Source organism: Onychostoma macrolepis, chromosome 16 (genome assembly GCF_012432095.1).
Source record: "Onychostoma macrolepis isolate SWU-2019 chromosome 16, ASM1243209v1, whole genome shotgun sequence".
Taxonomy (NCBI): Eukaryota; Metazoa; Chordata; class Actinopteri; order Cypriniformes; family Cyprinidae; genus Onychostoma; species Onychostoma macrolepis.
The window spans coordinates 5,650,982-5,676,251 of NC_081170.1; the positions used below are offsets into that span (position 1 = coordinate 5,650,982).

Consider the following 25,270-nt stretch of genomic DNA (forward strand, 5'->3'; position numbering starts at 1 on the left):
TCACACTGTGAAAGGATGTAGACCTGCTTTAGACGTTACAGAGGCATTGATGGTAATGTATGTTCCTCTAAAGGTGGAGCAATGCAAAATGTATGTAGCCAGTTCCTAAAACTTATAGTTCCTGTTCTCTTACTTGTGCACCAAAACACAGACTTGATGAGGAAGTGGTTGACAGCGCTGTGACACAGACTGCATAGTCAGAGTACTGAGAGACGTCTTCTTTTTCCTGTTACTTTGATAGACAACACTGTATAAGAGCAGGGCCTAGTAGGACTCTCGATTCTCTGCTGTTATTGTTAGAAATGATTCTCTCCATATTGAATAAAATTACTCGTAAAATGAATCAAATCAAGTGTAAATGGCTGTTTCAAATTGGAGACCCTGCAATCGGATGACAGCAAAGACACAGACAGGGACTGAAAAAGTAAGAGATTAAACTTATTTTATTTTAGCTGGTTGCCAATGCAGAACTTCTCATTTTCATTTAATTTAAGTTGAAGTACTAAAATAACTAAAAGTGATAAATAAGACATACTATATAAAATATTACTATGTAAATACTATTATAGAATATACATAGTTTTAAAACCAAAAATTCATATAATGATAAAAACACACAACAAAATTACTAAAACTGTAACTAAAATGAAAGTAATAACAAGAAATATAAAAATAAAATAAAATTCTAAATATAAAACTACTCTCTAAAAATCCTTATAAATAGTGCACAATGTACTGTATTAATATGAAGGAATTTTCTGTTTCTTTTTTTTTTTTAACAACAGGTGTTTTACCTGTATTTTGAATTTTACACTACATTGCTTTGTGTTAATCAAAATGTCCATACAATTAATAGAAAATGTCCTGGCATAAAATAATATCAATGATATATGTGTGATATATTTGTGCATGTTTCATTAGTGTTTCACTTGTAGATAGTAATTTGATCAGAAACTGTGTTAGAGTCTACTTTAGTATGATCTGGTGTATCACTATGGTTTATGTATGCCTGTAGCCACAAGATGTCACTTCAGCTCATAATTAATGCTGTGGTGTTCATAGTAAATAAATATACTGTCAATGATCAGCATGATTTCAGATATGTTTGATGAGGACCATGGGGTCAGTGAAAATCAGGTTGTCCTGGTTTGTCCTTTTAACTGAAACACGAACACTTTGTTTTGTGCCTGTTTAATTTATCATCATAAATAACATGGCAGATTGGGTTTTATTTTGTAGAAGCGCTTAATTGACATGGCAGATTTTTGAAGGAGGAGGTGAATTGAAATAATTAAGTCAAATTCCTTGTTGGTTTTGTATTTCCCAAAACAGATATTTAAAATAAAGTTCACTGCAGTGTCCTCCGTGCTGTGATCACATGACCAACTTGCAGCAATGTTTTGCAATTTGACTTCAGTAATAAAAGTAATAATACTAATAATGGTTTACTTTATATAGCACTCGCAAATGTTTGCCAGCTGTTTTTGTGCTTTAGTACTGTTGTTTCCAGTCCTGCTCTGTCTAATAACAGTCTACAGTCAACCTGCCGCTCTGCACATTAGGTCCATTCTTTAGACTCAAGAGATCGATAGACGTCTAGATCACAGGAAGCAGGCAAATGTTCAGTGGCTTGTTGGAGGCTCTATATGGATTGCAGTCCATTTCACATGAGCGTGTTTTTGATGCTCTTAAAAACAACCGATGAAACCTCAATCCCCAAACCCTACACCACAAGACTCTGATTAACAGTGAACACCAGCGCTCTCCAGTCTTTGTGCTGTGAGGCTGCTTGTGCTTTATGTTTGATTGAGTATGTTTTATCCAGTTTGTCATGCCACTTTGGTTCTAGACCAGGGTTATTATCGTTAACTAAACCTATTAAAATATTTTTGTTAATTGAAATAAAGTGGATATAAAAATAAATATCAGACGAATAACTTTAAATAAATGAAAATTAGAAATGTTGCCTTGGCAAGTGAAAAAAAAAAAAAAAAAAACTGAAGCACTAAAATTACTAACTGGAAATAAAAATAAATAAATAAAATTATGGGGAAAAAAAACTGAAATTAAAACTAAAAAAAAATGAAATTAAATAAATTAAACCTAAATAGAAATATCAAAGAAAAATAAATAAAAATGACAAACAAACACGTATTACAAAATGACTAAAAATTAAACTTAAATCAAAATGAAAACTGAAAATATATAAAGCTAATTAAAAATATTAATAAAAGATTATAATAATAATATACAAATACTATGTACACAGAAAAAAGGTACAAACGCTGTCATCGGGCACCTTCGTACCTAAAGGGTACATATTGGTACCTTAAAGGTATAAATGTATTAGTGCCTTTATTTCTGAGAGTGTAGAAACACACACACAAAGAATATAAATGGCATTTTTAAAAATGCATTCATATTTAATTTAAAAAAAGAATTTGCATTCTGCATAATTTTAGTTATGCTTTTACATTTACTAAACTATGTAGATAAATTAGTCAGGTGTCAAAATCAGAAAACGGTTGACATCATCAGTCAATACAGTCAATAATATCTGATCTTAGTCAAAAAATGTTGAATTGAAAAAAATAATTTTGTGTGACAAGCAAAAAACAAAAAGAAAAAAAGAAAAGAAAAGCTGATTCTGACTGCTCTCGTCATAATATTACTGCTGGTGACATTTATGCACAAACGCATGCTGTTAACCTTCAGAAAGGTCAGAGGACAGAGAAACACAGAGAACAGTATTACACTACGAGGCTTGCACACATTGTGTGAAATGAGAGCGAGTGCAGATGGAGCCAAAACAAGATCAATATACCGATTAGAACCGTAATACGCTAATGGTTTGGCGAACGAGCGGACAGAAATAAACCCATGAGCATAATTAGAGTGTCATTTACCTCCAGCTCCCAAAGACTGAAACTGACACTTTATTTTCTTTAAATCAACTTCCCTTTATTAAAATGAAGTTTTCATGCATCCCCAGCGAATATGACTTAAACATAAACGTTGCCTGCTGAGATCATTAAAAACTGAATAATTATTTAACAATTAGAATAATAATAGTTGCTTTGTGTACATAATCTCAAAATACATAGCCTTTTTTTTTGACACGTTGCTGCTTTCATAACTGAAAATGGGGGACTAAAAGAATTTGGCCTTAAATTCTGCATAATTTAATTAATTGTAATTCATTTAAATTTAATTTAAATAAATTAACTTGAATTTACTAACTAAAGAAATTACAGTTATTATGTATTAGATAAAACAGTTTTATGATACACCACACCAGTGTTACTGAGATGCTAATACAATTTTATTAATATTTTGAATGTTTTTATTTGTATATTTTTTGTTTTCATTTTAATACTAGTTAACATTTTAGTAAATTGTCTCTTTGTCATTTTTATTAGTTTTTAATAAGTCTATAGTTATATTAGTAATGAAAAAGAGAAATGCTGCTTTAACCAGCTGCAATAACAATGAATACAATTAAAATTTAATTTAATTTAAAGGTTTTTTTTAGGTTTCTGTTAAAGTTGATATTTTTTCTATAGTTTTAGTTTTAGATAACTTTAACAACCCTGATGTACACAATTTCAGCAAACATATTTCAATTAATTAAAGGCAAACAGAAAAAAACGCATTGTGTTTGATGGGCGTGGCCATGACCTCATGAATATTTAATTATAGTGTCCTTGGCAAGATATTGACTGATTAGAACCATTAATAGTTGTTGCTGATAATTAATAATGGTTATAGTTTTGTTTTGAGTTATGTTATTTTATTTCAGATCATCATGATTGAGATGTTATGCTAAAATGCTTTTAGGAATATTGAATGTGAGATGGTCTTTAGTTTGCACAAAATATACAGATTTTTTGAAGAATAACAGTAAGATCTTTTTGCAAAGGTTATAAGCACAGTCAGACTCATCAGAAGGATGAATCCAGTGCGGAGGCTGAGGGTGAGCTGGTGTGTGTCACAGTACAAATGTTTTAATGCTTTTTATCAGATCAGGCCACTTAAGGCCAGGAAGCTGGTCGATGGTCCACTCTGACAAAAAGGTAATGTCATTAGCTCAGGCTGTGATTGGCAGATGCAGCCAGAGTGAGGTATCCTGGGACTGATCGACTGCCTCGGCACTACTGTGATGCTGAGATTCATAAAATCACTCATTTATATATTAAATATTGATACTGACTGATGCCCTTTCCTGGAGATGGTTGTGGTTTCATTTGCCTTTATTTAAAAGTTTTAAAGTAGTCCAGCAAAACATGTCGCTGCATCGAACTGGAATGTTTGTTTTGGTCTAGTAACAGACCGGTTTAAGGTTCAGCCCTTTTTCAGAGATGGAAGCCACATGGATCAATATAGCTCCAACCAGGACAGAAGCCTCAACCGCTAATGAATACAGGCTGAGCCGTGCATTTCCATTCAGACTCTGAAAACAGAGCATAACAACTGCTTTAAAAACGTTAAATATTCCAGGATGCACCTTGTATTTTTAATAATAAATAAATAATGCATGAAAGAAAATAATGTATGAATTATTAATCACAAAGGACAAATATGAAGGAAATAATGGTTCTTTTTGCTTCAGAACAAGAAAAAAACGAAAACTTCATTTATAATTTTTTCAGAATGGTGTTTTTTTTGAGAGAGGATTGCTTTGGTGACGTCAATGGCTGTTTGTAGGAATAAAATGCCCTTTTTTTCAACAATTGCAATTTTTATGAACCTATAAAAGGTACTATAATGATTTGTTTTTGTCATAAATCAAAAAACTTATTGATATATAAAGAGGACAGTCGTATTGGATTATGTGTGTAGGGGTCAAAGGTCATCACCCATGGTGGTGTGGTTGTAAGGTCACAACTTGAATGGTTATAAATGGCTTTTAATGATCTTGCACCATAAGGTCAAATGGGCCTTTAATAATGAAGTTTTTAAATATTTTGATTCCCTGTGGTTTTGAATATAATTTCAAACAATATGCATTTTCGATCTCATTAACTCACAATAGAAACACGTAGAATGGAATACAAGAATACAATGGAAATGGATCCTCCCTCTCCTGAGTGTTAAATGATGGATTGTTCCTTCACTCGGCACCTCAGTGATTTTAATGACTAGATCCGGAGAGCTGATCACAGCACTTCAGAGCTCGTCGGTTTTATATTAACAAAGTGAAACGTTACTCACCATGTTTCTGCAGCCCTTGGCCAGAAAATGCTGACTTGCGTACAAAAACAGTAATTTAATTAAATGTGGCTTTGGGTGGTATATCATAGCAATGGGTGTCAGATATTGAAAGTATTTCTTGCAAACATTTGCAAAGGTCCTCGTTTTACTTTTACTGAAAGCTCAGTTTGTATGGGCTGCTGAGACGAGACAAAAAGACTGAGATGTGTTCATTGCCTCTTTTCATGGTTGGGAGGGCATTTTTATTCTGTCGGCACTATGTAGGTCATTCACTCACAAAGGCCAAATAGCCAGTTCTGGCACCAGTCTAATACAGTGTACTTGGTCCAAAAGCCATTTTTCCTACTTTTAACCATTTCACAAAATGTTTTATACATGATATTGTTTAAAGCAGAAGTTCTCAACCTTTTTGTCTCCAAGGCTGCACCGTTGCCCACAACAACATTAGAAAGCCCTTAAACCTTTCCGATTGTCTGTAATTGTTTGGATACGATTTTTACTCCATTTCTACCTGTGTATTTTATGCCATTTTAAGAGTTAAAATTACAATATTTCATGCCAAATTCCATGAGTTTTCCAGGTCTAGAAACAATACTTTTTAAAATAGTCTCTCATATATCCATGTTTTCTGTGGGAATACTGGTTCTTCAATGAAAGAAAAAAAAAACAGTTGTTGAGAGGGTCAATAAAATAAGGAGTATATTGATTTTTAAATATTTAATGCACGTTATGTCTTATTGTACATTATTTGAAGTCTTTTTGTGGACCACTTATAACGCCTCCCCATCGGGCCCCGGATCTCAAGGCATGATTTTAGACAGATACATTAAACTTTGTAACATAAAATTATATTATAACTGAATATAATTTCTCATAAAAGTGCATACACGGGCTGATTAATTAAACTGGTTAGTCTGAACAAGATCACTTTGGTTTTAGTTAAGAACAATGAAAAGAAGAATTACAATAAAAAACTATTTGTTAGAAACAATAAGCTGAATAAATACTGTTTTTTTCAAGACAGATCATGGATACATTAAAATGCAGTTATGGTAGATTTTTATCTAAATCTACTCTGAATGCACACAGAGATTCACGTTCTTTGTTTCTCCCAGTAGTGACATTCTTCAGGAAAACTCGACAGAGCAAAGCTGTCCTTGTGACGACTGACGGCGTGAACCAGAAACCCAGATAACTGCTTCTCCAGAAGCTCCACAACAGCTTTGGCGTCTCCCTTCCTCGCAGGGCCTTCCATCATCTGCTTTACGCTCTCGTTGGGCACAGGCTGAGGCTTGCTGCTGAAGGAGACCACCAGGTTGATGTCATTTCCTTGAGATACTTCAAAATAATTCTGTCCGGCCACACAATGAAAGTTCTGTCCGGCTCTCAAGTTGCTAATTTTGCCCAAGTTACTAATGACTCTGATGGACCAGCTCACCCAGTCGTACTTCTTCATCAGGAAGTCCAGCAGTTCCTTGGCTGTTTCCTGAATGTTCTCATCTTCTTTCTCCTTCACAAGCCTCTTGACGTCCAATTCAGCTTGCTCTGGAAACAAATCCACACATTTCTCTATCGTTTCCTTCATTTTCGTCTCAATTTCTTGGATCTTCGTGCTCCACTCTTGAATCTTCTCCTGCTCTGATTCCTCACCCTGAGTAAGAAAACAATATCCCAGCAGAGCGATGATTCCCAAGCAGAGCAGCTCCTTCAGTCTGACGCAGAAATCTTCCAGGACCCTTCTGTTTCTGGCCTCGTATTGTTCCACAACATCCAGGATCGGTTCCCCAAATGTGCTGTTTCCCATCACAGCATCGTAAAGCATGTAGAGGTTCTTCTCTCCACCTGTTTTGGGAAAATGCTGCAAGAACAAGCGTTTTCTAACCTCTTTGTACTCAGGTTTGGCCTCCAGAATGTCTATGTATTTTCTAAACTGGTTGCATATATTTTCTTCCACAGAGAAGAACTGAGAATCCAAACGTCCCTTTTTAATCTCGCAGTTGATGTCCTCTATTTGAGATGAGAGGACATCTAATTTGCTTCTCACAACTAGAAACTGATCTTTGACATATGTGACCTCCTTGCTTTCCACATTGTCCAAGACCAGCCTCAAAACTGGAGCAGAAGCTTCAAAAAGAGGACACAGCTCCCCAACAGCGCTGGCCAGCACCTCGGCTCCTCTCTCAAACATCTCCATTACGGCTTCAATGGCCTCCTTCTTCTGGGCTACAACCCGCTCTAGTGGACTGGACATTTCTACAAACAACCAAAAATAAATGCCTTAGTTTCTGGTATGATTAAAATCAGATAACAATTTTCTTTGCACAATTGGTCTATTTCAAGCTGCATAATGTCCTAATAAAAGTTGCAAACGCAATTTCATTGCTCAGAGATTGTTCTTTCATAAATAATTTGTTGCCTAAGAAAACTGAACTTCTCCATTTGTTTTATATTCTCATTATTGAGACACTGAAGTTGTAAATAAATCCTGTCGTACTTTTCTCAGATAATAGGCCTACAAGTATGAGAGACAAGAAAACTGAAGTGCATTCGGTCAGATATATTATAATAGCCTAATATTTTTTGATGTAAAATGTATTTTTTTAAAACCTAAATTATAGGCGCACGTGTTTTCATCACAGCCTAACGCATTAAGCATACAAGAAACTCCTCACGTTGCTGATTTTACACGATAGCCAACTGTGCCATCAGCATTTTCTTCCATTTTAAATCTGCCTGCGTGTTAATGAGAAAAAAAAATCATGCTAAACCAAGTCCGGGCACATTGCAAACCTCTAAATAATCACATTCAGAGCAGAAATAAAACGACTTGATCTTAAATACGTGTTACGTAGATATGGAACCACTGTATGTGCCATCTTCTGTTCCGTAAAGGACACACCTCGAAAAGCGTTTTAAAGCGCAGTCTCCCTCATAAGTATCCTACATGCGCATCACAGCAATTTACCCAGAGAAAAAAAAAAAATTTCAAACAGGTTTCTCACGTCTGGCAGGGTGAAGAGCTGCTGTCCGAAATTCAGGATTCCCTCAGGTATTGGCTCGAGGAGGATATTTGTGATGATCTGAGTGAGTGTGAAATGAACAGAGAGGCAGTGTGCGCGCGCGACAGAGAGGGAGTTGCGCGCGCTGAGAACGCGTTAGGATGATTTTGGTTTGGAAAGCACTTGGCAACAGTCGATAGATGTCTATTTTTTTGACGTGCTTGGCTGTACCTTGCGCTTTATTCGTAATATGACAACATATAGAAATGCTCTGAACTGTTTTCAGAGAGAAATAGCGCGTAATGTTTATTCATCAAGAGGAATATTGCGCGCAATGCGCAACATGGAGCAGCTCCGGTGGATCGCAAGAAACATGCGCAGATATTTTCCACACAGGGATGGCAGGTATTTTAAACACTACTGATGAATTTAAGAGCTTAATGAGTTTTATATTGTATTATGTTATATAAAAATAACGTTATATGCCACCTTCATCCAGGGGGAAATCTGATGAGTAGTTATTCTGTGCTTAATGTTCTCTTCTCTGAGCGTGTGCTGATAAAGGAAGGTCCAAATGCATTTATTAGGAAATCATACGCGGGTAAAAAGGATGTCACATACATCATTGAACATATATGCAAATCAAGTGGTGGATATACATTTATTTTCTAACAATCTACAAATAAGCGTTTGAAAATAAGTCAGGTGTGACCTTGTGTCTGAATGCGTCATAGACGGCTGACACTGCTGAACATGATGACTTATTCCCATGAGACCCAACAGAGGACAGAGGAGGTGTTTGCATTTGAATGTTTCTCAGCCTTATAGTCTACTGATGGTACGTAAGAAGTGACTACTTGAAATAGTCTGTAGGCCCATTAGATTACGTAATATTTTGATTCTGATTATTTTATTGGGGAGACCAGAGATATTTCAGACAAGCCTATGTTAAAATAAACTGTTTTCCCCTTTTTTTCTTTTTCTTTTAATCATGTAAACCCTCTAATACTAGGACATTTTCGTAATTTCTGTCCACCGAACAAAAATCACACAAAATAATTTAATCAACACAATAAAACCAAACTGGTAGCCTATACATTCAACTGAATTGAAAGCGTATTTTTCCCCAATTCATTAATTAGGCCTGCACTTTCCTTTTCCTCAAGTAAAATGCTAAAGCATTGCTGTTTTCTTTTCCATTTCGGCTGTTTCTTGAATTTTGTGTGGATCACAAATTCTCCAGAAAAGCCTTAACATTTTTATTTTTCTTTCTTTCTTTCTTTCTTTCTTTCTTTCTTTCTTTCTTTCTTTCTTTCTTTCTTTCTATCTTTTCTTTTCTTTTTTCTTTTCTTTTCTTTCTTTCTTTCTTTCTTTTCTTTCTTTCTTTCTTGCAGAATCGTGTCCATATGATTGCCTCTCCGACTTGATCGTAAGGTTTCTGGCTGATGGCGTGAAATGTCGCAGAACAAGACTCGAGATCTGTCTTCTGTAAGGGGTAAGGTAAAACTCGTTAACGTTTATGTTCTCTTAAATTAAATTTAAGCGATTAATACAACAGGGAAATAAAGATAAAGTAGCCTAGTAATATCCCCCAAACTACTTAGGATTCATTCTGAATATTTTGGGAGGGAAATGTATTTTATTATTTATTATTTGTGTGAAATTCCATTCAAAGACAGCATTTGCACGTGGTTCAATTAGCCCCTGCTGGTAGATACTGTAACTACACCATTATTGTTCTGGTATTTAACGACATAAAGATTGTAAGAAACCTCTTTCTGGAAAGGCAGTTGACAAAAGCAAAATAGATATGAAAGTTGTGAAAATTACACGATTTAGTATTTTTATACAGTGTATACCATTGTAAAGACTATCCCTCACAGACTCATTTTCATCCGCGTTAAATTCGATGTGGCGTCTAACCTGAATACATTCTGTTGTGCAGGCAAAAATAATTCATTAAAACGTAAACATTTTTTCATAAACATGAAAAGGAAACACAATTTTCATATAGCATAGATGTTTTTCCAGAGTACATTTCAAAAGTTTCAAAAGTCTGAAATAACTTATAGCCTACAGCCTTTAGTGTCTGCTGCATTGGATGCATAGATAGCCTACTTCAAATACAGTCCAATAACATAGGCTGTATGCACATTTTCTTTACACAAAATGAATGAAATGCATTTAAAAATGCATTTATTTGTCAAATGATAACGTAGTCGGATCATATGGCAGTTTAAACTGATTATAGCTGCATACATGCTGTTTTTACATAGAATAAAATAGTAGGTGTTATACACACGTTAAGAAGTATGCTTGTTTTCACATTTTTAGATCTAAACTCAGTTTATGATTTTGTACTGCCATCTAGTGGCAGAGGAACATCTAACAAGAAAAAAAAGTTCCTTCAAAGGTCCCTCCAGCTACTGTTTATGTCAAAATGTAAGCCTTTAACATGTTTATATTCTAAATATATCTTTAAATTATATAATATATATATATATATATATAATTAAATTACTGATTGTTTTAAATCTACAGTATATAATGAGTTTTAGTGCAAGTCAAAACAACTTGTAATACTTTTCATTCCTTGTATCTTTATTGAAAAATGTAACAATATTGTACAGCGTTATAAGTGCAACAACATTCCAAAGACTGAATAATAAAAAATAAAAAGGTATTTTAATGATTAGGAAGGTCGTGTGTTTCAATCCATGAGACATTCAAAAAACACACAAACACATAATTCAGGTACATTTATGTATATTGCAGTGCTTCATGGATAAACAAATGTGAAACAAACACAAGTATCTAGATGAACTTCAGCCATGTCAGACTAAACGTGCAGCACTGTACATTGTGCCACAGTATAGCAAGCACATATTTTAATTTATCCAAAACAAAAGGGTCAAAGTAATGCAAAAATAACCTTCGATATAGATTTCACCTTTCATATTAAAATATATGCTCTGATAATCTGTTCTAATGGCACTAAAAAAAACACACAGGATACACTTAAATCTATTACTAATGTGCCAAAAAGGTGCATAAATGTGAACATTTCAGACCGAAATTTTGATCTGGGTTTGCACAGACAGTAAATTGTATGCTCTTTACTTTGCAACATTTATGAATATATAGATAGATACATAGGTAGTTTCTTTAAATTATATATGTATTTTATAGAATACATTTGTATATACTATGTATTTATTCAGGAAACAGGTTGTTCATCATGTAGTCAATTTTCAAGGTGCCACTGCTTATGAGCTTTAATAACATTTATATAACCACAACCAGCATTCTGTAGATTAGTGTTAAATATCTTGGTCATGTAGTATTAAACTGAGGCAAAGCATGAAGAAATGTGATTGTGTGATTAAAAAACAAAAAACAAGAACTAGATTGCAGGAAATGACTCTGTACACTTCAGCATGACCTGCAGTCATCAAGAAGATAATGCTGCAGGTCGATGAAGTCTATTAGAGTAAGAGGAAAAGGCAAAGCACAAAGGCAATAAAGAGCAGAAAGCTTTCACGATCACTTGCATCTCCTCAGCACCTCCTGCATTTTCTCCTGCACGTTCCTCATATTCTCTTCCCACTCTTCGTTACGAGATTCCAAATCATCTCCCAGGATGCCGTAGTAGCCCATCAGAGCGATGAAACCGATGCAGAACAGGTACGCGAGTCGAGTGCAGAGGTTTTCCATGACGTGCTGGTCACCCTGTGAATGCTTCATGTAGACGTCTAGGATGGGCTGGCTGAAGAGTTTGTGCTTCCCCATCACGCCTTCATAAAGTGTGTACATGTTCTGGTCATCTTTATCATTGATGAAACTCTCTACGAAATCATCCTTCTTGCGTTGCACGTGCTCCGGTTTGGCCTCCACGATCTCCATGAATTTGCGGAACTGATTGCGAATGTTTTCTTCGACCTCGTGGTACTGTTTGTCCACTGTTTCCTTCCTGATTTGGAGCAGGGCTTGACGGTTCTGCTGTGAGATTTCGTCCAGGGCTCGATTCACGCTGCCAAACTCGCGTTTGAGTTTCTGAATGTCTTCGTCATCCACATGATGTAGAACCACCCGGATGAGAGAGCCAGCCACGCCGAAGATGGGATTGACCACTGCTGCTGCGGATGAGATGGTGGCCACGCATTCCAGAACCTTCACTAGACCCCTCTTCAGCTTGTCTAGGTCATCAAAGATCTCATTGTCAGCCATTGTATACGGAGGAAGATAGTTTTATCGGTTAGTTCACCTGAAGAAGGAAACAGATCACAGTCTTAAAGTTAAACAGAATTTCCATCAAAAATATTTATTTACTATGCACCACTGTTATATTCCGGGTCAGTCAGGGTTATTATAGTTAACTACAAATGAAACAAAATCTAAAACCATTAAAAAAAAAAAAAAAATTACGTACTTGAAATAAAATAAACGTTAACTGAAATAATATATTATTTTAGCTAGTTTATCATTTTAATTTAGTTTAACTTGGTGTATTAAATAACTAAAATCTGAAATAAAAATTAATAAAAACTATATAGACAACTTTAATTTCAAATTAATTTGAAAACTGAAAATATAAAAAAAAAATCTCAATATTTATAGAACTAGTATTAATAAAACTATATTATTAGTAAATTATTAATAAAAACTATATATAGTATCGACATGATACGAAGATAACACTGTTCAATACAGGTTAAGCTCAATCAGCATTTGTGGGACAATGTTGATTATCACAAGAATAATTTTGTTCCTCCTTTTCTTAAAAAGCAAAAAACAAGGTTACAGTCAAGCACTAATGAGGTAAATGAGGTCAATTTTGGAGTGTTTAAAAGCAAAAATGTTTTTTAACTCACATTAATTCTGTTAAAATGTGCATATTATTTGAGTTGTAAATCTGTTGAAGTTATACATTTACATTTTTTAGGCGTTATGTTGTCATAAAAAAAAATGTGTATAACATTAAACAAAACAAAACAAAAATAGTAAAAGTGTAAAAAAAAAAAATATCACTAAAATCATGCATGTTGTTAAGTCTTGTGGCTATACTTGTAAAACAGTGAGTATATACTGTAAATGTCTAAGGATTGGCCTCATTCACTTCCATCATACAGCAAATGCCTCAGTGTAACCCAGAAAGCAGCGAAACTTGTAATCAGCATTACGCCATAAATGTTGTTAATTGAGCTTAACTTGTACTGAACCTGGAATTTTTCTTTAAATTATTTTTTTCAGATGAGACTGATCAAGTATTCTGCCTCTGAAACATCGACACACTTTAAAAATGCTGGGTTAAATACAACCCAGTGCTGGGTAAATATTGGACAGAACACATGCTGGGTTGTTTTCAACCAACAGTTGAGATAAATGTTTAACCCAAACTTCTGGGCAGTAACCCAACCGCTGGGATCGTCCGTATTTTACCCAGCGCTGGGTTGTATTTAACTCAGCATTGTTTTAAAGCGCAAGTTTGAATTTAATGCAAATCAATGCAATTTCCATATTAACCTGCATTCTGCACTCACAGTCTTTAGTGTGTTCACATCATGAATTGACATGGCAGAAGTCACATTTGGTCATATAAAATGACAAATAAAGAGACTAACTGCCATGATATGAGAGAAAAAATAGATTAATTTATTGTGCAAGGAATCAGAGATGTTCCACAAAACATAAGCAAACAATTATATAATAACGTGTAATTGTTTTTTTTTTTTACAATATATTCAGTCACAATAATGACCAAAACATGCTTAATATATTATTAAAAATTTAAACTGCGATATACAGTGTTAAGAACTTTGCACTACTTAAGTATTGCATTGAAAAGTCCATTGGCAAGCAGAAAAAGATTCACCCATTTTACACCCCACACGATTTATTTAAACGTCCTAATTCAAGACTGCTTACGACGTTTGAACTTTCAACATATGAAATGAATTGTCTCAGCAATCGTTCAGTGCAATGTTCCCACTTCAGTTTTCCTTGCATTGGTCCAGAACTTCTTGCATCTTGGCTTGAATTTCAATGACCCTCGGGCCCCATTTGTCTCTCACTTCATCCTCGTCATCTTCACTGACGGCGTAGTAGGCCATCAGCGCCATTAGACCGATGTAGAACAGGTGGGCGATGTGAGAGCAGCGAGCCTCCATCACCTTTTTGTTTCTTTGGCAGCTCTCCAGGTAAACCTGCAGGATGGGCTTCCCAAACAGAGCGGCACCCTTCATTCCACGATAATATGTATCTAAGCTCATGTCCATCCCATCCTTCTCATAGATCTTCACAAACTCCCTCATGTGATTATCCGTGTTGTCAGGGTCCAGTTTTACTCTTTCCACCATGGTGTTGAAAGCATTGTACTGATGCTTGATGACTTCCTCGTGTTTACCGAAATTTTCGTTGATTGCGTTGATGCGGATCTGTCGCAGGGTCTGCTTGTTCTTCTGCGAGATGGTTTCCAGCTTATCGTGGATCTGTTTGAAGTCCTTGTTCATCTCATGGTCCTCCTCATCAACGAGGCCTTTCCTGACCACCCCGACCACTGAAGTCACAATCCCAAAGAGAGGATCTATGTTGGCGGCGAAGGAGGAGATTTTCTCCACATAGCACAGCACTTTGGCCGCAGTCACTTTGATCTGCTGTTTTTCTGCCATAGATGGGTCTGAATCTTTGGTTCTTCTAGGCTTTCAGTCTTGGCTGATTCTAAAATGAAAGGAAAACATGTTCTTAATGAACCGTATAAAAACAGCACAGACCATAATAATACAATCAACACTTCCTGAACTACATTCAGGTTTGAAACCAGCATGCTTCCTTGGACATTTGATTTTAAATATACACCAAAAAATGGCTTTGAAACTAATTTTAATTTAGAAATTGCTATAGTAAATTTCACAAATAATTACAAAGAAATGGCAGTAACATTAAATTAAACATGAAATTTTGAAGTAGGAGGACTAAAATAGTATTTTTCTTGTAAAATGTACTGCAATAACCTCTATTAAATTCAATTTTTAAATTTTTTTTTAACAGTGTAGATGTAGTCTTTTTGGCAAAAATGGTGAAAGCTGTAGCCTTCAGCATTGCGTGTAGACATTACAGAGAGGGCAATTCCACAATGTGACAATTCACTATTTTGACTCTGATCTTGCAGTGTCTAATAAGAGAAATGCATTGTGGAATTGCCTTCTCTGTTTGAGTATAGATTTATACTGATATATCATATTAAGTGTAAATTTATACATTTAAATTTTGATGTAAACTTTAATTTCATTCAATTATAAAATAGTTCAGTGCAATTCAAACTGACTATTTTACTTGGTATTTGTGCACATTTCATATTAGTGTATCATGCCGTTAGCTTAGCAGCATCGGTCTCTGTTGGAATCATTTGCGAGTCGATTCGCTAGTACTTTTATTTGAGTAGCCTATGTAGAGTTTCCTAAATTGGTTACTTGTGAGGTTTCATGACCATTAAATTCTACCTTAAAAGACAGTTGTAGGTTTTCTAATAGGACTATATTTTCTCTTTCTTCGACCGCAAAAGGTTGCTGTCCAGTTCTGAATCTGCGCTGTCCTGAGTGGTAGTTTTCAACTGTAACTTTTTACCTAATAAGTAACAAAAATATGAACTTTTAAACTATACAAAAAGTTATATGCATATATAAAAGATCTAAACCTATATACCAACATTCAGTTTATTTATAGGTCTTTGTGCTTTCAAAATGGAAATTCACAGGAAGTACTGACTCAAATTCACACATCATTTAATAGTAATAAAAAAAACCCCGGTTTGCACAGGAAAACAAACAAAACTTGTAATTCTACTACTAAAACAATGCAGTTGATAAGCATGTTGTTCTTGACATAACCATTAAACCACATGGCATAATGAATGATGTCATACTTGTGGTTTCACTCAAGTTTTCCTTTACTATAAATGAAAAGATTTTCTTAAAGCAACAGTTTTTCTATAACGTTCAGTTTATCTTTGTCGGTTTGGTAAAATAGGTTTCTAGGCTGAATGAATGGCAGGATGGCTTGTAAACAGGCTAACACAATTAGCTCAAGAGGGAGGTTAGACGAACAGCAGCGTTCAGATACATGAAGCAGCAATATCATTTCATTTTCATGTCACAGGATGCATGTTTAGTAAAACCTAGAAGCAGGATAATGTTCTAAGCTACGGATCTTACCTGTAAATGCGTCTGTAGCTGCTCAGTTCCTAATGGTGCTGCTGCTGCTGTTTTTATACAAGCAGCCACCATTTCACTGTCCGGTCTGAGAAAGAGCCCCTCCCCTCTTTGTCATATAAGGGTAGGGTGTGGAAGTGACTCATAGCACAGCAATGCTGATTGGTTTAGAAGAGGGGAAAAAAAAAGAATGCAGCTTTTCCGCAATCCCCTTTCTGAAGAACACACACACACCCTGAATGGAAAATGGCTGCAATGCGTTCTGCCAAGTTCAGTTATGGATCTTGTCATTTGTAGACTAGAATGAATAACTAAGAGGAGCAGATGAGTAAATTAGAGATCATTTGGTTTGTCTGTGTAAAAAAAAAAAAAGAAGAAAAAAAAAAGAAGAGGAAATTCTGACTTCGACTGGTCTAATATTAATGTATGAGTCATAAAAATATAGTACGTGTGAATGTGGGGGGAAAAATAGTTTATAGGCCTCAGACATCAAACACAGTATGTACAGATAGTAAAACTATTCTTACACTCAATTAAATAGAATATTCTATTCATTCCACTCGTGCTTCATGAGATGGTGAGTGCGTAAAAATTTAGGAAGCAGGTATGTCTTGTTGTGGCTTTTCTGGTTAAGTGAGAAAAACCCACTGAAGCATAAACAAAGGATGATCATACGGTGAAAGGAGAGGCTGTCGGGCAACTGTGCATGTCAGCTGCCATTTGAACAGCTGTAAGAGAGTCAAGTTCATGACAGATGTGTGCTGTGAGCTGGGCTTTGTGTGGGTTTATTTTGTAAATAGAGTGCCGGCAGATTTCATTCAATAGGTTACAAAATAATGTGCATTGTAAGTTTGGAGGAAAAGGTCAGATTTTCACTTTGTTTAACAAAGAATGAGTGTCGCTTTTAACCAGTTAAGACAGGAAAGTGAACTCTTACGTTGCAGTGAGAAAAACTGGATGTCCCAAATGGAGATCTTGTTTTCTTTCTTTCCAAGCACCTGGAAAAAAGGAAAGAACTTTTAGTAAATGCAAAGCATATTTAGAAAATTTCAGGTCAGTTATCTGTTGAAATTGTAAAAATGACTACTGATAATTTTGGTAGTATCAGTTAAGATGTTTTACACCGCGTGCTATCGTTTTCCAGAAATATATATTTTTTACTTTTCTTTTTGGTAGAGAGTGGTGAGAAAGAAAGAAAAAAAATCTTATTTGCTAAACCCTGTTAGGTTTAAACAGTGACACATCAACAAACTATCGATGCTTTTGATGTTAAAATACTTTCTGCCTTGTTAAATTATATGACTTTTCATTGGAATATTATGGCATAATCAGAAGCGAAACAGTATGGCCAGTATTAGTTATAGTTAATTTTTGTTAAGATTCAAAAAGCACTTTCAGAGAAGCAACAGGCCATTACGGAAACCGGAAGCCCCATTTCCACCTCTCAGCACCTTCAGCTTCTTACCTCACAATTTTGACTATACAGGTGCAGCTCAATAAATTAGAATGTCGTGGAAAAGTTCATTTCAGTAATTCAACTCAAATTGTGAAACTTGTGATTTAAATAAATTCAATGCACACAGACTGAAGTAGTTTAAATCTTTGGTTCTTTTAATTGTGATGATTTTGGCTCACATTTAACAAAAACCCACCAATTCACTATCTCAACAAATTAGAATACTTCATAAGACCAATAAAAAAAAAAAAAAACATTTTTAGTGAATTGTTGGCCTTCTGGAAAGTATGTTCATTTACTGTATATGTACTCAATACTTGGAAGGGGCTCCTTTTGCTTTAATTACTGCCTCAATTCGGCGTGGCATGGAGGTGATCAGTTTGTGGCACTGCTGAGGTGGTATGGAAGCCCAGGTTTCTTTGACAGTGGCCTTCAGCTCATCTGAATTTTTTGGTCACTTGTTTCTCAGTTTCCTCTTGACGATACTCCATAGATTCTCTATGGGGTTCAGGTCTGGCGAGTTTGCTGGCCAGTCAAGCACACCAACACCATGGTCATTTAACCAACTTTTGGTGCTTTTGGCAGTGTGGGCAGGTGCCAAATCCTGCTGGAAAATGAAATCAGCATCTTTAAAAAGCTGGTCAGCAGAAGGAAGCATGAAGTGCTCCAACATTTCTTGGTAAACGGGTGCAGTGACTTTGGTTTTCAAAAAACACAATGGACCAACACCAGCAGATGACATTGCACCCCAAATCATCACAGACTGTGGAAACTTAACACTGGACTTCAAGCAACTTGGGCTACAAGCTTCTCCACCCTTCCTCCAGACTCTACGACCTTGGTTTCCAAATGAAATACAAATCTTGCTCTCATCTGAAAAGAGGACTTTGGACCACTGGGCAACAGTCCAGTTCTTCTTCTCCTTAGCCCAGGTAAGACGCCTCTGACGTTGTCTGTGGTTCAGGAGTGGCTTAACAAGAGGAATACGACAACTGTAGCCAAATTCCTCGACACGTCTGTGTGTGGTGGCTCTTGATGCCTTGACCCCAGCCTCAGTCCATTCCTTGTGAAGTTCACCCAAATTCTTGAATCGATTTTGCTTGACAATCCTCATAAGGCTGCGGTTCTCTCGGGTTGGTTGTGCATCTTTTTCTTCCACACTTTTTCCTTCCACTCAACTTTCTGTTAACATGCTTGGATACAGCACTCTGTGAACAGCCAGCTTCTTTGACAATGAATGTTTGTGGCTTATCCTCCTTGTGAAGGGTGTCAATGATTGTCTTCTGGACAACTGTCAGATCAGCAGTCTTCCCCATGATTGTGTAGCCTAGTGAACCAAACTGAGAGACCGTTTTGAAGGCTCAGGAAACCTTTGCAGGTGTTTTGAGTTGATTAGCTGATTGACATGTCAATATATTCTAATTTGTTGAGATAGTGAATTGGTGGGTTTTTGTTAAATGTGAGCCAAAATCATCACAATTAAAAGAACCAAAGATTTAAACTACTTCAGTCTGTGTGCATTGAATTTATTTAATACACGAGTTAAACAATTTGAGTTGAATTACTGAAATAAATGAACTTTTCCACAACATTCTAATTTATTGAGATGCACCTGTATAGACATCTACCCAATTCTTTTTTTCCCCCCGATTCATCCAGAGGGGGCAGTAATTTTCATTTTTAGATTTTTGAAAAAAAACAAATCAAGACTGTGACAAAGTGAAAGGGTTCCACTGACAGTGATTGCTACTTAAAATGTGAACAAAACGAACATTTACTGTTTAAAGATCGGTTAAAAGATATTTTTGTGACATGTAAAAACGTAAAATATGGGATACAACAGCGAAAATGTTATGGCAAAAAACAAAAGCAAGATCAATCAGGTTATCAGTTTTTATATCACTTCATGGCTCAATAAAGAATATGACTTCAAATCAAAAGCCAATATTGTGGCATTATAACTCTGCAGAAGCATAAACATGGTTATACAATACTTCTTAAAGCATCCACATTATCAATGTTTTTTGATGTCAAAGGACATTATGGCGCAATAAATAATATGACTTCTCAGGAATACTATCACGTAATTCTTCAGAAGTTTGGCTGTAGTACAGTAGCTGTAAACATATAAAAGTTAATTTATGTTAAAACTTAAACACTTTTTTAACAGGCATTGAGACCACTGTATGAAGTTTTGGCAAATTCATGCAGTCACTTGAACAATTATCCTCAACCAGGGATGTCTAATTTACACTTGTAAATTTAGTAGTAGTTCTGTTCTAGTAATCCTAGTTTATGAGAGAAGAGGGTGTGAATTAAAGTTCTCACACCAATTATGCCTTGTGATGTGATAGTAGCTATAATGCTACCTTTAGGGGTTAAAACTCAGAGTGTCCAACTGTTGGCTATGATAGGACTGTACTGAGAGCTTAGAAGAACAATTTACGCAAAAGAAAATGGGCTACAACTCTAAATGAGAGAATGAGTGTATATTGTTCTCATTTCTCAGAGACACAGACCCTTGTTCCTGATCCATCCAGAGGGGGCAGTAATTTACATTTTAAGATTTCTGATAAAAACTGCAGACAGTGACAAAGTGAAAGGGTGTCATTTACTCTGATGCCCCCACGAGGACAAAAATTTAACCCTTTAAATGCTGGATGGTTTTAGGATATGAATATCAAAGTTGCACCTACATCCTCCATTCTTTCAGTGTTTAACCCTTTAGTTTACCTGTATGCTTTATCTTATGTAAAAAAAAAAGAAAAGAAAAAAAGATCATTGGGTTCGTTTATATTAACTAAATTACACGCATATTTAAATATAATTCAACTTCCCTCCATTTTCATGGACATATGAGACATTTAAAATCAAAAGATGAATCATTATTGATTAATATGATAACTGAAAGGGTTAATAGGTCTTCTGCACCAATCCCAGTCTAACAGCAAAATTTTGTTATAGTTTTACAGTCTATATAGGTGTATATGGATGGATAATCAAAATCTGTGCTGTGCTTTAACTAGTCCATGTCAAAAATTAAAACGAGGGCCTTCTAAGGTGACTAATCAGAGACTAGTCTATACTATGCACTTAACTAGTCCCATACTCTAGGCTTAACTAAAAAAAAAAAAAAACAGGTTTTTACACGCCACACTCACTCAGTTCACACCAAAATCGAATCTCCTAAGGGTTCCTTTTAGTTAGCAATACTAACCATAACTTTGATTATTAATTACTTAACTGTAAAGATGATTATTTTTCCTGCAGTTTTATTTGAAAACAGTTTTATATGCTTGAACACAGTGATAACCAACACAGAGTGTCGAGTGAGTCAGGAAGTAACCCGTCCCAACAGCATTCACTGCTCTAAGGAGCGGCCATCTTTAAAGCTCTCTAACAATTCACTCAAGAGTTGCTAATTTGTCCAAATAATCTTGCAAAAATCACACAAATACACAATAATATCTATGATTTACACGCTTTTAGCACATTTAAGTGTGTTTTATTCATCAAGCACCATCATTAACATGCTTCCTCTTTCTTTTGTACAGCATTGCCTGCATGTCAAACTGGCCACTTCCCTTGGACAGGCAGCCAAGGGATAAAGACACAACAATTGCAGACCATCTATATCAAGCTAAAGCACAACAATACAACATCTTCCTGTGTTTTCCCAACCAATGTGAGTATTTTAAAGAGTCTGAAGCCCATTTGGATCAGCTCACTTCAGGCAGCTGCTGTCTGCCCTGTTATAGCTCCCCCTAGCAGCTCCCTCCATATTTCCTTGTTCATGCTAACCATGATATCTATTCTCACCCTATACAGACACCATGCCAAGACCTGTAAAAGTCCATATACTGGCATGCATTATGGCCAATGTACATCCCAATGAGCCCATCCATCCATTAGTGGCCTGGCCATTGGAGAACACAGCTCCTCTTACCTCTTTAGATTGCTGCCTCCCTCTCCAAAGTCCCAATCCCGACTGTACTTTCTTCTTCCCAGCAAACACTGCAAAAGAGGCTCTTCCATTTTAGCTCAATATGGAGGGGTGTTCAAATTGGACTATACCATTTAAATTGGTGTACAGATGGCCCTGGAGCCTCAAAAAGGGCCCTTTGGCCACCATATAATGCAAGTCTCCACTTGCTCCATTGCAGAGGCATATATGAACCCCTATTGACCAGCCCCCTCCTCAAGCCACAGATGACCTCCCCTAATGACATTCAAATATTTCAGGCTTCCAACAGTCAGATAGCCTATACAGAGAGTCGACTGTCACTTCTGGAGGCAGCTGAGGGCGCACACAGTCTCCAAACAGGCCAGCTGCCAAGCTCTGCCATTGGTTACAACTGGTGCAAGCTATTCATGGGGGACTTTTTATCAAAATAAAGCTTTAAATAATTAATTAAAGGTTAGAATGAACCAAATGTATTGAAATGGGGGACTGAAATATGAGCCATCTATTGCATATGCTGGCACAGAGTTAAAAAGAACACCTTTCCAATGGTGTCAATGTGTTTCCAAATAGGACACCTGTTTCTAGCTTTAATAAAAAAGCTTTAGCAGCGGAATTAAAAATATATTTTAAGGTACACTGATCAACAAGTATATACGTATGGATTTGAGTTGAATCATTGTTTAATAACAGTATGAAGTGTCTCTTTATCATCATTTCTGAAGACAAACATTTCTAAGCTACTGTTCCTTTAAAGACAACAAATATGCTCTAAAATGAGCTGTTTAATTGTCTCTTTAATGCATGAATCAGCATACAATAACAATAATCATCCAGTAAAATGGGAAATTATAAACAACCTATTAAACTTCTGGGGATCATGCATCATATTGTGCTGTAACTTGCAAGTACTTTACATTTGTTGTAGACATGCAGAAACACAAAAGCAGGCAATTTGTCTGTAAAATGGTGTAAACACAGGAAATGTCTTTTAATTGGCACGCCTAGAATATTCTGACGTCTCAAAATATAATGTCTGCTGAAACTGAAAATAACTCCCACAGAAACATTTAGCTGAGTGCACGAAATCACAGGATGAGTAGTATATGAGGTCAGAGGCAGAGCTATTAATAAAAGACGACATCTGGGTATTGAAAGGCATATGTATAGGCCACTCAAGACAACACAAGGTTGTTGTTTTTTATCTGTAATTGTACTTTTGCTCTGAATGTCTCACATGTATTATACTATTTTAATATTAGCTGCTAATTAAATGTAGTTTAATTTCTAATGTTAAACAGCCTTGTGCTAGTTCTAATCCAGTACCAGGGTGGTTTGTATTTTAAATAAATTGTGTGCATACATTAATCGTGGTAAGCACATTTACTACTTTAAAATCATTATTATTCCATCACCACTTTAATTCAAAATGTTAAATATACAGAAGGCATTTCAATTCAAAAGAGCAGATTTAAAAGCCCTTGACTAGTGTCAGAGTTTAGTCCAATTATGTCTATGCACATTGTCTCATGTTGTGCATTCTTTTGAGAGTCCAGAAGTAGCCTACAGTAAGTCTTACAACCCTCTCAATCTGCTCAGCCATCAAATTTCTAATTTTTTAGCATGTAGATGAAAACCTTGTGTGAGTTTTATATATAAAATAAAACAAAAGAACCTGTAAATACAGATGACACAAGGTCGGGATGGTGGTGGTTCTATGATTTTACCCCGTTCCTGGTTTTTAACTAGGTAAACCGGTGTAAACACTCATTGGTGCAGTAGCGGTGTGTGCTTTAGCTTCAAGCATGCTTACAAACTAAACAGAATGAAACTAAATAATAAAAACGCTTACCGGCGTTGCGTAAAAACTGAAGGAAAATGTCAGGTGCGCCAAACCAAACTAGCCGCGGGTGGGATGTTTTGATGAAACAGCAATAACAGAGAACATTTACAAAGTAATTTAAACATTTAAAATGCGCAAATAGACTATCAGTGCGAATACTATCCAACTTCCGAGTGTAGGATTATTTCCAGACATGTCTCCGTTAACTGCCCGACGCCACGCGCTGTTATCCCAAACAAACAAGTGCGGCATCACTAGGCTTTACGCGGCCTGTGAAATCTGATCTAATGCGAAACCGTCTGCACATGATTACTGGTTCTGGTATGGACGCCAGGAATTAAGACAACATATTAAGGTAAGATAAAAACATAAATGTCAAACCGAGACTCACAGACAGCTTTTGGAGAGTTTGTTTACGCGTCGCGTCCGTCAGTTCTTTTGATGGACGTCAGCACAGCATTAGGTTTCATATGTGTACCTACTTAACCGTATTTTGGAGACAAATTTGTACCCAGAAGTGAGCCAAATCTCCCTTTGAAGAGGTTTTCATTCTGTCTGAGATCAGACATTAATTAAATCTTATACATAAATTTAATCAAATTACCAGGCAAGCTTGTTGATTTAAAAAGAGTCTTGCATTAAATATTATTTTACTATTTTGTTGTTCTTTCTTTCCTTTGTTGGTTTTGCGTTTTTGTTTAATGGAAATCATGACGGGTTTTAATCAGCTTCCTCTAATTACGAAACGTGCAAATATTTGAGCAATTTAAAAACTTTATACTGGGCAGACTAATGTGCAATTTGTAGGCTATTTTTTTCTGTCATATATACAGTATTGACATAAATCTGGCAGATTAGGAGATTAACAAGGTGTAAATTTGCATTAACAGTCTCAGTAGGGTCTTAAACTGTTTTTCTGTGAAGTATCAAGTCTGACAACTTATTAATGCTTCATATTGGTTTTAAAACATGTTGAATACCCTTCAAGCTCCTGAATGAAATTGACACCTTTCCCCCACATAATTTTGTCAATAAAGCCAAACCACTGGATTAACTTAAATTTATATTCAACATCAGATTGCAGTAATAATCATAGAGGTGAGTAATATGTATCACTGTATTATGACACACGATATACTGTATGAAATGCCAAATAAAGTTGTTCCACCTTATGTGCAGTTGTCTTCACCTATATATGACATCTCTGAATTCAATAATGAAATGCCTTTAACTGAAAATTGAGAAAATTGAGTGTTTAATCTTATCATTATACATTACTGACACTCTATCCTCCAATTTGATACTGTTAAGTGCTTTGACACATCTGTATTGTTAAAAGCTCTATATAAATAAAGATGACTTGACTATATTGCATGTGTCCATATATTACAAGTTGTGATTACACAATATAACCACATTGATGTGAAAATTAAGTAAAAAAAAAAAAAAAAAGCCATATTGTTGGTTGTGTATGTAACGATTAATTATCCCATATGGTGTGTGTTACTGTTAAAACCTTTGGTGTACTTTACACAGTTTTTAATATCAATATTACATAGAAACTGGAGTAATAAAATGTCTTTCTGGTGTTTT

At 35.6% G+C, this 25,270-nt stretch overlaps 2 protein-coding genes across 16 annotated transcripts; both read right to left on the reverse strand.

The window, feature by feature from the left end:
- Nucleotides 1-6,010: 6,010 nt before the first annotated feature.
- rpz6 (rapunzel 6) lies at nt 6,011-8,350 on the reverse strand. Of its 2 annotated transcripts, none has more exons than XM_058747383.1 (2): nt 8,214-8,350; nt 6,011-7,464 (listed from the first exon to the last, which is right to left on the reverse strand). In XM_058747383.1, the coding sequence occupies exon 2, from the start codon at nt 7,460-7,462 to the stop codon at nt 6,305-6,307; it is 1,158 nt and encodes a 385-aa protein (XP_058603366.1). In that variant the 5' UTR covers nt 7,463-7,464; nt 8,214-8,350; the 3' UTR covers nt 6,011-6,304. The 2 variants fall into 2 exon arrangements, with proteins under 2 accessions (XP_058603366.1, XP_058603367.1); XM_058747384.1 differs by lacking the exon at nt 8,214-8,350 and adding an exon at nt 7,884-7,902.
- Nucleotides 8,351-10,772: 2,422 nt separating this feature from the next.
- LOC131522126 (protein rapunzel) lies at nt 10,773-24,975 on the reverse strand. Of its 14 annotated transcripts, none has more exons than XM_058747392.1 (5): nt 24,069-24,973; nt 21,820-21,887; nt 17,355-17,415; nt 16,421-16,575; nt 13,842-14,927 (listed from the first exon to the last, which is right to left on the reverse strand). In XM_058747392.1, exon 5 carries the CDS (start codon nt 14,876-14,878, stop codon nt 14,201-14,203), a length of 678 nt encoding a protein of 225 aa, XP_058603375.1. In that variant the 5' UTR covers nt 14,879-14,927; nt 16,421-16,575; nt 17,355-17,415; nt 21,820-21,887; nt 24,069-24,973; the 3' UTR covers nt 13,842-14,200. The 14 variants fall into 14 exon arrangements, with proteins under 14 accessions (XP_058603369.1, XP_058603370.1, XP_058603373.1 ...); XM_058747395.1 differs by having other exon boundaries at nt 16,421-16,632; XM_058747386.1 differs by lacking the exons at nt 13,842-14,927; nt 16,421-16,575 and adding an exon at nt 10,773-12,474 and having other exon boundaries at nt 24,069-24,974.
- Nucleotides 24,976-25,270: the final 295 nt, after the last annotated feature.

What these genes read in the sequence shown, in the direction of transcription:
- rpz6 (XM_058747383.1), bottom strand. Translation starts at nt 7,462, where the DNA reads ATGTCCAGTCCACTAGAGCGGGTTGTAGCCCAGAAGAAGGAGGCCATT.
- LOC131522126 (XM_058747390.1), bottom strand. Translation starts at nt 12,437, where the DNA reads ATGGCTGACAATGAGATCTTTGATGACCTAGACAAGCTGAAGAGGGGT.